The sequence below is a fragment of the Ammodytes marinus genome, assembly GCF_949987685.1.
Source record: "Ammodytes marinus genome assembly, chromosome: 20".
Classification (NCBI taxonomy): Eukaryota; Metazoa; Chordata; class Actinopteri; order Uranoscopiformes; family Ammodytidae; genus Ammodytes; species Ammodytes marinus.
This window is the reverse complement of record NC_137224.1, coordinates 3857235-3869746: the sequence shown is the minus strand read 5'-3', so window position 1 is coordinate 3869746 and position 12512 is coordinate 3857235. Positions and strand designations below refer to the sequence as shown.

General features: G+C 38.9%; 2 protein-coding genes across 2 annotated transcripts; both read left to right on the top strand.

Annotated features, from left to right (window-relative positions):
- The first annotated feature begins 243 nt into the window (after positions 1-243).
- On the top strand, positions 244-6584 carry tmem106a (transmembrane protein 106A). The gene is made up of 8 exons (XM_080048757.1): positions 244-409; positions 2043-2238; positions 3105-3168; positions 3759-3912; positions 4734-4874; positions 5015-5058; positions 5241-5294; positions 6080-6584. The coding sequence occupies exons 2-8, from the start codon at positions 2076-2078 to the stop codon at positions 6183-6185; spliced, it is 726 nt and encodes a 241-aa protein (XP_079904883.1). The 5' UTR covers positions 244-409; positions 2043-2075; the 3' UTR covers positions 6186-6584.
- Positions 6585-7304: 720 nt separating this feature from the next.
- arl4d (ADP-ribosylation factor-like 4D) lies at positions 7305-10587 on the top strand. The gene is made up of 2 exons (XM_080048847.1): positions 7305-7405; positions 8797-10587. Exon 2 carries the CDS (start codon positions 8949-8951, stop codon positions 9552-9554), a length of 606 nt encoding a protein of 201 aa, XP_079904973.1. The 5' UTR covers positions 7305-7405; positions 8797-8948; the 3' UTR covers positions 9555-10587.
- Positions 10588-12512: the final 1925 nt, after the last annotated feature.

Genomic DNA, 12512 nt, shown 5'->3' with positions numbered 1-12512 from the left:
CAAGAGGGGCCCAAAAATTATTTATTTGCCCCTGGGACCCCATAACAGCTTAATCCGGCCATGATATAATAATTAGGATTTTAAATATCAAAATGGCAATATTTTGGTCCATTTTGTTAACAACAGAAGGCCTACTTTACAGAAACTGCTGCGTTGCTGTTAGTATGTGTAGGGCCTGTGTGAGGTATGAAGGAAGGGAAAGTTAATCAGAAGCAGGACATGTGATTTGCCTTTCACCAACCTGACGGACTGACAGCTGAAGAAGGAAGTGCCTCTCACTGACGGCGTCTTGTTGTTGTAAAGATGTCGCGTGTCCTAAAGAAGCGTTTCACAGTTTAAATTATGAAGAAAATCGGCGTTTTTTAATCTTAACACTGGCTGATATTTTCTACCAAAGACCTGTTGTGAGGTAAGAGCTACATTCATTCCGTTCCACATGTGTTTGCAGCGGCACAAGACTAGATTTGTAAACTTCGGAAGACATGAATATACGGAAGGAGGTTTGCTTCGTCTTCGAAGTATACACTTATTGAAAGGCGTTTTGTAAAGTCGTTTCTTTATTAATTAATATTAGTAAAACAATGTCTTGATACGTTCACAGAAACGGTGGGATACGTCTGTGTTTCCGGTAAAATGAAAGTGTAACCTGACACCAACACACGCAATACGCAGCATGAAGAAGAGTCCGTTATATTGTCTCAAACTGAGGATTTAATAACACGTGGAGGAATAATGAGATCATTAAGTAAAATAAAATAAAAATCCATTTGCCCATTGCAAAATATAAATAATCCACGCCAAGTCCTGCATTGAAAATGTCACTGCAGTACAATTAGTATGACAAAATGAAGGCAACTTAAAGTTAAAATTGGCTTACTCAATAAAGCACAACAACTGCCCTTATGAGTGTTATATAGTAAGTCTATAAGTTAGGCTATACTTTTTATATAATCGTGTTCCATAGGCTATACAGAATACCATGGGCTTAATCAATAACATGATTTGTACTGTTTAGGATAGTAGTCTGATAGTACCCTGCCTGTCCTACATGTGTGTGGTAAATGTAATTGAGATAAACGTTTCAGATTTCCTCGGATTTGTAGTAGGCCTAATGCAAAATGGTTTTCTAGAATAACATGGACTACTTGAGTAGGCTACATTTACTTAATTGCTTGAAACTGAAAACAACCATTTCTATATTTTTAAGTCAAGTACATTCCACTGTATTTATTTCTATGGTGCTGTAAAAATGAAGTTCGTACATGTTTTAACAGATTGAGCTTTGGCACAGTTTTCACAAGTTTTGGGAAGTTGTGAAATCAGGATGACTCAGTGCCTCAATTAATAAACTCATACAGTAAGTGCAAACTGTTGCATCACACCAGAAAAATGCTGGTTGAAACTGTGTATCTATTTAATTCAACACTGGTAACATTAAAAGCCAATATCTATAATATATAAGGGAAAAGCCACTGGATTTAACTTAAAGTGGAGTTTTGTCACATTTGAGCTTCTAGATGTTTTGTCCAGAGTGTCTGAGATAATAAAAATGTTGGGGAAAGTAGCAGTCATAACACAAGTATGCCTTATACAGCGACAGTATTTTGGGCGTTTTTGCTTAAGTTGCACTTTAAAATAATGGTCACTGTGTCTGTTTTTATCTGTCACTCCCACACTATGGACTCTGCTCACCCCCTGACATGGGCTTTTTATTGGTCATTTAAAGTTTTGTGAGGAAAGTTTGTCATTATAGGTCAAACTTTCAGTGGAAACACTGCATCAGGCAGGACGGACAAATAGCAGAATCTAGTGGGTTTTTCAAGTGGAGATTTTGGACATTTTGGTATCTCTTGTTTAGATTTCCAGATCATCCTATATTGTCATTTGCATATTAATAAACTACAAAATTGAGTTTGTTTAAAGTAAACCGATGGAGAGTATGAAGCAAAAAAAATAAAAAATAAAAAAAGCAACAATAAATGATAGGAATTAAAATTAGATGGTAAAAGTATAGTATACATTCTTATTTTTTTCCTCTTTAGGGCTGGACTTGTTTTTTTGGGGGGTAAGGTGTCATGGTTACGCCACGGCCCACAGAGGACCTGGACCCTCTGAGTGAGAAGGTGAAAACACTGAAGAGTTTCCCTCCGTATGGAACCATGAACGGAGCTTCATCACCATCATCATCATCATCAGACACCTGTCCCACATGCAGAGGCACCGGGAGAATACCCAGAGGTTGGTCAAGTGAAAAATCTGTTTTTTTAAATGTCTAAAAATTGTCTATTTTAGAAATCTTGGTTGTATTTTATGGAACTTTAGAGCCCAATAATGACTAACGACTAGATTTAGTATGACAAAGGAAAGCTTCACAGATTTTTTTTCTGTTTAGAAGTGGGAACACAAAATCAAAAAAAGCACAAAAGCACATGCTATTGAAGTTTAACTTATTTTTTTAAAAATTCCATTGATACCAAACTTTTGATATAACTCCTATAGCTAATCCTCTATCATACTGTATTTAGCTGTTAGTCACATTAATTAAGATATCAAATTGTAAAATGTCTCTACACCACAACAGTTGCACAATGGCAATACTGGACTGAAAAAAAAATAATGTATTTGTTTTTATTTTTGAACCTACATTGTGAAAATCCAGTATATATCTGGATATAAAATCAGAAATGTCCAATGTGTTTTTAAAGGTATTTTCATGGAAGATCAGAACAAAATCGAAATTGCCCTGTGACTAAGGACTCATAAAGCTGTGGAAAAAGAACTTGTGTTGTAAACTTAAACTTGAAAAACATGCCAATGGGTTTGTACTTAGCTCAGCATGTTCTTACATGTTGTAAAAGGAAGTTATGAAAGTTCACTGTGGACATGAACAAAAACAGTGAACCTGAGACAACAATGCACCGATATCCTCATCCTCAAAATAACAGTTTCATTTCACATTCAGCAACTAAAGGAACTAAGTACAAAATCAAAAGTCCCACTTGTATGTGCGGCGGATTCTGTTTAACCACAATTGTTTCACCTTTTCACTCAATTTTTGTGGTAAAAACAACTTTCTTTCAAACGTCTTTGTTTTGTATTCACAGGCCATCAGGACCAGCTCGTTGCTGTGATCGCATGCAACGACGTGAGGCTGAAACCCAGACGCACGTAAGGGATGTTTATGTGTTTGCGTGTGTGTGTATGTGTACAGGTATATCTAAACAATTAGAATATCATAGAAAAGTGCATTCAAAAGTGAAACTTTAATATATTCTACATTCATTACTCAAAGTGTAATATGTCAGGCCTTTCTTTTGCTTGAATGTGGATGATGACGGCTTAAAGCTCATGGAATAAAATGGTGGTATCAGTACAGAAATGAGGGGTAAAATAACATTATCGAGCATTTTGCGTGTGGACATTTCGTGTGTACATGAAATAGAAGACATTTTTTCAAAGTTTGAAGTGACAAATGAGAAAAATTGTTTGTAGTCATGTTTTGCATTAGTGCATAATAATAATAATAGTAAGCCCACTGAGGGCTGAATGTCTATTTGTGATATTGGGCTATAAAAATAAAACTGTTTTTTTTTGCATACAATTCGATTGCACTCGCGGTGTCAATGTGTGTGTGTGTGTTTTAGATGCACCTGTATGTGTAGTTTTTATACACAGCAATACTCTTAGTATGTCGGTCTTTCAAATGTCTCTAATGTTTTGCACCAAGTCATCTGAACTATAAATCTGTGCTGTTCCAGGAAGTTGTACGTGTGCGTCTCGATGGCGCTGTGTCTCTTCCTCTGCGGTCTGATCCTCTTCTTCCTCTTCCCGCGGAGCGTTACCATAACGCCCGTCTCCGTGCTGTCTGTCATGGTTTACTACACGCCAAACAAAGTGCAGATGGAAGTCACGGTAAGTGAGGAGTGGGATACTAAGGACTGCAGCTAGTTGAACATACATGAATGGCTCTACTTGTTGTATCAAATTCACTTTGCTGAGAAAGTAGAATATGGCTATTAAAGGTGGAGTCAGCGATTCTGGAGAATGTTTGATGCTGAAAACATTATTTGTTGAAATCCGTGAATATCACCTCATGATCCATTACCTGTACGTATCACGTGTGTACTGAGAAATTATCTTGTGTCAATACACAGCCTAGGCTCTGTAAACGGTTACGTTGATAGCTATGATTGGTGGGCCCCCTTTGTTTACCGGATTACAGGCTCTGGTATTGACACCACAGCACCCACAGTACGGACAGGTTGCAGATCGTGAGGGGATATTCACTGATTTTGACTGAAAAGTGATTTTGGCAACAAGCATTCTCCAGAATCGCTGACTGCATCTTTAAAAAAGGAAAGGTGCAATAGAGAAATGAATCGAAAGCAATGAGAGCCTTATAATTTTTTATTTAGATTTGAAAAATAGAAAATCTTAGGATCTTGAAAAATCTTACTAAAATAGGAGTACACATTTCATTTCACAAGCCTATATTTTACTGTATAAATGTGGTGCAATGTGTTAAATATCTAACTGTGCTTTGCTGAGCCACCACATTTTTCAAGTAGGCTACATGTCGTCCGCATGATAGACTGCTGTATTTATGTGAAGGGCAAAGTTTTCTGACAGAATGGTAAGCTGGATTCACCTGACGAGTGCAGTGTGTGCATGTGTGTGTGTTTGTGTGTGTTTGTTGTGTGTGTGTGTGTGTGTGTGTGTGTTTCCTCTCCTAGAATCTCATCAACGTCACCAACGAGAACTATGCGCAGGTTCAGATCAAACAGTTTAACATTCAGGGTTTGGTCTTCAGAGCTGTCGTGGGAAACACCATGATGACCAACATGACGGCTTTAAAGTCACGCTCACAGACATCGGTTAGTTTTACACACACACACACACACACACACACACACACACACACACACACACACACACACAGAATGGTTCAAGTCAAAATACACTTATGGAATAGGTGTCATGCAACTCATATCTTACCACCTCTTTCTTATTGCAGTACATCATCAAACTATCCCTGCCTATCACAGATGAAAGCTTGATGTGAGTTTTCAACCTTCATTTTCCGATAGCCAATAGAAATATTGAGTGATAATGTTATAGCACTACCTATGTCGCTTTTTGAATGAACTTTTCAGTGATATTTAGATGCACCTCTACAGTATGTCCTTAATTATTTTTCATATGTTTGAATGTGCACTATCAAACTGCCTCTTCTCTTTCAGCTGGTTATGCAAGTCGAGCACCCCCAAGACTAAGACCATATTTCTGGAGCTGCAGTAAGTTTCCATCTCAAAGCCACACAGTGTTAAAGGCAACACTTCAAGCAGAGCATGATCGTCACCACAACCGCAAAACAGTTTATCTTTTCCTTCAAAGTCACATCTTTATATCTGAAATGTTCTATTTAAAAGATATGATAACAGACATAAAAGCTCCAGTTCTGGATTTAGAAACCGCTTTTTAAAAAAAAATAAGGATCTTAATCACCAAAACAAACTTTTGGCTTCACCCCCCCCCCCTTTTTTTCATTTCTGCTAATGACCATCTGCTTTGGTTTCAAGAGAGAATGCAAGTAAATTCAAAAAAAAATTATTATTAGAATTCTTTTTTACAGCAAAGCTGTTTTAAAGCTGACTGTGCTAACCCATGGACTAAGAAAAGTTTTATATACTGTATGTATACAATAGCCTTGTATTTATTTGCGTTTTTTGGCCACTTGTGGGCAGCTAACAGTTATCAACACACCTAGTAGTTGTATTTTCTGTTCATCTGATGAACGCAAGTCCAATATTTGCTCTTGTTTTTATCTCTGTTTTGATCTCAACCCAGCTTTTCAATTACTTTGTCTGTATGATGTTTGGTGCTAGTCAGGTAGCATGAGTTTAAATGAGATTTTTTCTCTCTTCTTTTTTTGATGAAAGATAGGTTGATAAAAATGCAGTTTCCCGTAGAGAGCTCAATTCAACAACACTACATTAATATGCAACGTATAGGAAAAAACAGACAAACAGATGCTCCGACTATGTCTAATAATGTGTTTTCTTCTTTTTTTTCCCTCCAGAATGACCATGGACATCTCTTTTCTCTCTCACACGGAGCAGATATCTCTGGACTCCTTCGAGTACATTGACTGTGGCAAAAACTCAACCATCCCACATCCTGTGTAAAATAATGAATATATATCGTATGCATTGCACCCTCATATCTGCTCTATGGGATGGGACTTCTATGAATGATAAACCATGTGAAAAAGCATCTTTTACCTCCTTCTGTATGTTGTTTTAGCATACTTTAAAGACTTTAATCAACCACTACAATGTTGTGATTGAAAAATGTTAATGCTTCAAATACACTTTTATGTTAAATGAGTGTTTTTTGTTTGATATCCACCTGTAAAGTTGTAGCACAGGCATGGTCTCAAGTGTGTGACCCAGAATAAGACATGTACATTTCTATAAAAATGTATCTGATTCACATTTTTTTATTGTGTAAAAAGGATTTTTATCTCCGATTGTCTTGTTTTTTTTTTGTCATTTGAACTTAAAAAAATAAAGTGCAGCATTCAAGGTTGTGTCCTTTTTTTATCCGTTTGCTGGTACATTTGAAGCATGGGCATTATTTTGTATTTATTTGGTTAGGTTTTGAGATATCTATGATATATGTTCAAGATATTTTCGGTTTTAATGTCACCAGCACAAAAAAATATGTACTAAGGTCCTTAACAATAAGACCCATGATGTGCTTCAGCTCTTGAAGTAGTAGTGAGTGGACACACGGTGGAGCCGATGCTTTGTGAGAAGGACTTGAACCAGTTTTACTGCTGTGATATTAGCCAATGAACTGCATATAAAATTAATAATAGAATAACAGAAAAATACCCCTTGACTGACTACCAGTTTATTTAGATCAATAAGTATGTGTTTGATTTTGTTAAAATAATACAAAATAAAATAAAATATGGTTTAAAGCACAACTTTATCTGTTGATATTTGTTATCCATAAAATAACTTGTGCTTTAAAAAATGTATATATAGGACAATAAGGAGACAAACGTGAATTGAAATGAGGCTACAATATTTTTTGGTTCACATTTGGGTTCTGAATCGGTCAAGAGAAAACACTGAGTACTTCTCTGTCTCCACCTCGCCAGTGTAGTATCTGCAGTTCACCTCTCCACCTGCAGGGGGCGCGCGGGGTCCCAGCCCTCTCCAGGTGGCCGTGACGTCACCGGGCTCCAGGAGCTTCTCGGAGCGCTCGAGCCTCTCCGGTGTTCCCTCAGTGCAGAGCGAGGAGACACAGGAGCAGCTGCGTCTGTTTACATGTGGATGAACTATGCATGCGTGTTTGAACTGTGGATAATGCTTTCTCCGACCATTTAAAAGAACAGGTATGGAAGGCTTTTGATTTTTAATATGCATGTAGAAGGACAATTTGTCATTTTGGTGATTTTTTTCCTTCCTTCTATATAGGCTAAACTGCACGGATTGTAACTCAAGTATCTCTAATTTTGAATGGGTTTAGTTTCAATGTTAAAGTTATTTAAAGTCTCTTGGTAGGATATATTATTTTGATGTATAGCCTATCCTAGGCTAATATTAATTTATTCGTGTGTGTTTCTGCACACTTGAAACATCATGGCACCATAGCAGCCTACAACACAAACTACATTCGTGTGTTGTGTTGTGTTGTGTCGTGCAGTGCAGGAGGAAATAACTAAAGGTGTCTTTTCCCAAAAATAATATAACCTAAAAAAAAATTCGACTCACAATCATGACAGCGCATTTTGCCTCCACAAACGAAAAATCGATCAATTGCACTCCTAGCCAATTAGAAGTCTCACGCTCACGAGTACAAATAATAGCATATAGATATCTTCCTTTAAACGTGCAGTGTGCAGTATACCGTCCAAAGGCAGATGTTTGTCGAATATGAGGATGTCAACAACAACCGGATTAGTGCAGCTGCAGCGGTCCTCATAGACACATAGACAGCAGCGGTTAGAGTGAACCAGTGAATAACTGTACCATCCGTCCACATCCACTCACTGCATTGAAATCAATCTAGCCCCAAGAAAAGCCCTTCAGGTTTAAGCAGCTATAAGAGGATTAGCCGTTCAGATAACCTTAGCCTCCCAATCACTGTAGCTACGTGTTGTGTGTCTCTGTAATGTGGCATTGAAGACGACAATAAGACATTGATTGTTTTTTATAGAATCACAATGGGAATTTACTGAAGTGGATTAAATACATTGCGGGACAGTCGGTGGTAAATCTCAGCTGTGAAACACTACAGGAAGTAGCAGGCTGGAGATAGGAGCTTCGATGATAAGCATCACTATCACTGTCTGTCATTTGTTTGTATTTATTAGGTGAGCTTTATTCCTTAAAGGTGCACTATGCCATTTCAGGGGAGGGGGGTTTGTTTACATTTGCAGAGCTTGTAGTTAGTTTACAAAAAATATTTACTCAACATGAAATTCTCAGTAATAAATAATTATATCATCAACCAAATGTAAGTCCATACTATTTGTGTAAACTAAACTGTGGGCCCTGCTGCTGTGAACAACAACAGTAAAACAGTAACTTTTCATGTAGCTTTTCTAACTTCAAACACTGTGCCAGGGCTCCAATTTTCCTTTGAGCAAAGTTTGTTTATTCAGTTATAAGAATCTACCCTATAGATTTTTCATTTCTTTGACACACCCAAATGTACATACTGCACCTTTAAAGCAACCATTGTTCTCCTGGTTAAATGTTAACTCTTTTGTGTTTTGATAAGGTCTCCGGCACCGTCTGTGAACCCATCTGAACCCCAGAGGACAACGGACCAAATGCCAGTCTGCTGATAAAAGAAGATCGGATTAATTTGGAGGAATCTATCACCTCACCTTTTTGAAGTAGGTGTGAATTGCTTGCAGGCTTGCAGTCATCATGGGCAACCAGCTGACTGATATGGCTCCCAACACCTCGTTCCTGCCAAGCTTCCATGCCCTACACGTGGTCGTTATCGGACTGGATTCCGCCGGCAAAACCTCTCTGCTCTACCGGCTCAAGCTCAAGGAGTTTGTGAATACCATCCCCACAAAAGGCTTCAACATGGAGAAGATCAAGTTGCCTATGGGGGCGTCAAGATCCATAAACTTCCAAGTATGGGACGTGGGTGGCCAGGAGAAGCTAAGACCGCTATGGAAGTCATACACGCGCCGTACGGACGGTTTGGTGTTTGTGGTGGATTCGACGGAGCTAGAGAGGATGGAGGAGGCCAAAGTGGAGCTCCACAGGATCACGCGTACGTCGGAGAACCAGGGCGTTCCCGTGCTCGTGCTAGCCAACAAACAGGACCTGGCTTCGGCTATTTCCGTAAGCGAAGTGGAGAAGCTGCTCTCCGTACACGAACTGAGCGCGCACACGTTGCATCACGTGGAAAGCTGCAGCGCCGTAGACGGACAGGGCTTACAGCCGGGTCTGGAGAAACTTTACGAGATGATTGTGAAGAGGAAGAAGATCGTCAAGCACAACAAGAACAAAAGGAGATAAGGAGACAAGGAGGCTCTTCTTATTGGCTCTCACACGGACACTCAGAGGACATTTTAGCTGAGAAGGTTTAACCAATGTTGAAAGAGACACTTTTTGAGATTAAAGGTGGAGTCAGCAATTCTGGAGAATGCTGGTTGTGAAAATCGCTTTTTTGTCAAAATCAATGAATTAGCTTTTCACGATCGGCTACCTGTCCGTACCAAAGTAAATCTGGTGTTAATACACCGACTAGGCCTTGTAAATAGGTATGTAAACAAAGGTCCACCATAGCCAGCAACATGCTTGTTTACAGAACATAGGCTGTGTATTTACATTGGATATTTTCTTCAGGGTACACACAGCACGGACACATAGTAGATTGTGAGGCTTTATTTTTTATTCACTGATTTTGACAAAAAGTGATGTTGATGACAAGCAATCTCCGGAATCACTGACTCACCCTTTTAATGGGAGAATTATTTTGTGACCAACACAAAGCCAACAGCTCCACATGGCCTCAGGGTCAGGATGAGAAATGGATTTGCTCATAATAACTCAAGCGGTATATCGACATATTCTCTGTTCTGGATCCATGATGCCAGATGCCCTTTTGAAAACTCAAGTTATAGATTTAAAGGGAACCTCGTTAGCGGTTAGTCTTCACTAAGTGCTTTTCTACACCTGTTCTAAAGGAGAATTATAACAATAGGACTAATAATAAATGAACACATATACGTAGGTCCATGTGGAAGGTATGGACCGAAGAAAGAATAATGAAAAAAAAATATCCTTATAATCCTTCACAAGCTAGCACAGATTCTGCCCCACTCAATGGCTGTTTTTGTCGCCCGAAATATTTATTCCACAATTTTTTGTTTTTATGTGTCGGGACTCGGAAGGAGGTAAAAATGTTTTTGTAAGTGATATGAAATGTAACTGCGGGTGATGTGAGCACCAGATTATATTATATTTCATTGCCATCGAACAGTAACTCCTAAGTGCATTCCCTTAATGGCCACAGAGGTTAAGTTTCAGTTTCCAATAACAATAGTGTTTATACGAATTGTACATTTTTGTAACTTTTAAGAATTATTAATAATAAATCGAAGCACTGTACAGAATGTTCATTGCGTTTCTTGAAGTGAATGGGAGTGAATGAAGGTTCAGACCTGGGCCCAGAGATATGATCACATATTGAGTCAATTTTTTGTATAAAAACGTCTTAGTAAGAGTGTACTCATTGAAGCTGCTTTTATCAATATTTTAATATTAACATGCAATTATGTGAAAAGGGGAGAAACTAACAACAAATTATATAGTTTTTTAGCTCCTTGTCTTGGTCTTACGGCCCAAGACTTTTACTGTTTTGGTTCACTCTCAGTTTATATGTGCTGTTTTCATCGGGAAAAGCTAAAATGAAACCTTAAGTGCCCAAACTGCAAACAGACAAGTCAGCATAGGTCCTCTCCTCTCCCCCTCCCCCTCCCTACAACATTCAAGTCAAAACAGTCCATTTAATTTGATTCCCGAATCCCGACCCTGTATTCTGCCAGCTGCTGACATTGTAATTGCATCCATTAAGTGGTGAGGTGTCTCAGAGGTGAGGCAGTTTAGGCCTGTTGTGTGAACATGTTGGAATCGAACCTCCTGAGGCTGATGCTCTGTTTTTACCTTAATAACCAAATTAGAGGATGACTCAACGAAGGTTTAGGTTGAGACCACTTTACTGTAAGTCATTGGCACCACTTTTGACAGTAATATATCTTCCTCACTGTAGTTTGACCTCTGATAACCACAATCGTATTTAATGGGGCATAATATCAAGGTGCTTGTTTGTGCAGATAGTAACAGTTAAGGTTCTGCAGGAGTTTAAAGCTATCGTGCGAAACTTCTGTCGCCTCCCACGAGTAATTCTGAGTCATTAAAACAACACTGTCGGTGCATCTACATGAGGATTTTATACCTTCTACTGTACCTGTACGTCCAGGTTTTTTCTTTGCAGTAGAATCAACAACTGAAACATTTCTTGGGTGCTTCGTAAACGTGGTAAAAAGTTACGCACTATAGCTTTAAGATTTTCCCTGATTTTTGGATGTGTCATCACTGTCATGTAACAGTTTATTACTGCTGCATCAGTCCATGCCCTGTGGATACATTTAAACCTATTCAGGGTTTTTTCCACTGCCTTACCAAAAATCTCTAAAGCTGCCACTCAAATGTTATATCATGCAACTTATACAAGGTCCAGTCTGCAGGTCACTCATTGTTGACCTGTATACCCTCACTGTGTGTGTGTGTGTGTGTGTGTGTGTGTGTGTGTGTCTGTGTGTGTCTGTGTGAGTGTGTGTGTGTCTCTTTGTGACTGTGTGTGTGTGTGTGTGTGTGTGTGTGTGTGTGTGTGTGTGTGTGTGTGTCTCTTTGTGACTTTCTGTGTGAGTGTGTGTCTCTTTTTGACTGACTGTGTGTGTGAGTGTGTGCTCCCGCTGTGTATTTGTTTTGCTCGACATGATGAGGTAATTGTTACCGCCACACACTCCCCTCCTGCTGTGTGTCATTAAACGGTGAAAGTCAAAGCAGACACAAATTCATGCAGATAAGACTTGAACAGAAAACCCGTTCACACACTCACGTGACCTCACCGTCCCCTTTATTAACAGCAGTGAGCTCATTAAAAACTTTCAAGGATATCTTCTGCCGAATCATCTTGACACAGCAGCTGTCCGCTGAATAAATTACCATGGTGATGTGGTGTGTTTTTTTCAACAGCTGAGACACACTGTGGCTATCGACCAGGTGATGAAAAAACAGATAAGAAGGTGTAAAAAACGTTCTTTATCGCAGCTAAGGAAAGGAGATGTCGTGCTTGATGGTTTACTGCACAATCGATTGATGGCCTGATTTGAAAGCGTGATATGTTAATTTCCAGGGAATACCTGAGGGAGTTGTGCACGATTTCTTTTTGCAATCTTTTCTTTCTTT

Excerpts from the sequence above, each read along its gene's own strand:
- tmem106a (XM_080048757.1), top strand. The coding sequence starts at position 2,076 with ATGGTTACGCCACGGCCCACAGAGGACCTGGACCCTCTGAGTGAGAAG. Across the intron at positions 2,239-3,104 it reads CACCGGGAGAATACCCAGAG|GCCATCAGGACCAGCTCGTT; the intron begins GTTGGTCAAGTG and ends TTGTATTCACAG. Across the intron at positions 5,295-6,079 it reads ACCATATTTCTGGAGCTGCA|AATGACCATGGACATCTCTT; the intron begins GTAAGTTTCCAT and ends TTTTCCCTCCAG.
- arl4d (XM_080048847.1), top strand. The coding sequence starts at position 8,949 with ATGGGCAACCAGCTGACTGATATGGCTCCCAACACCTCGTTCCTGCCA.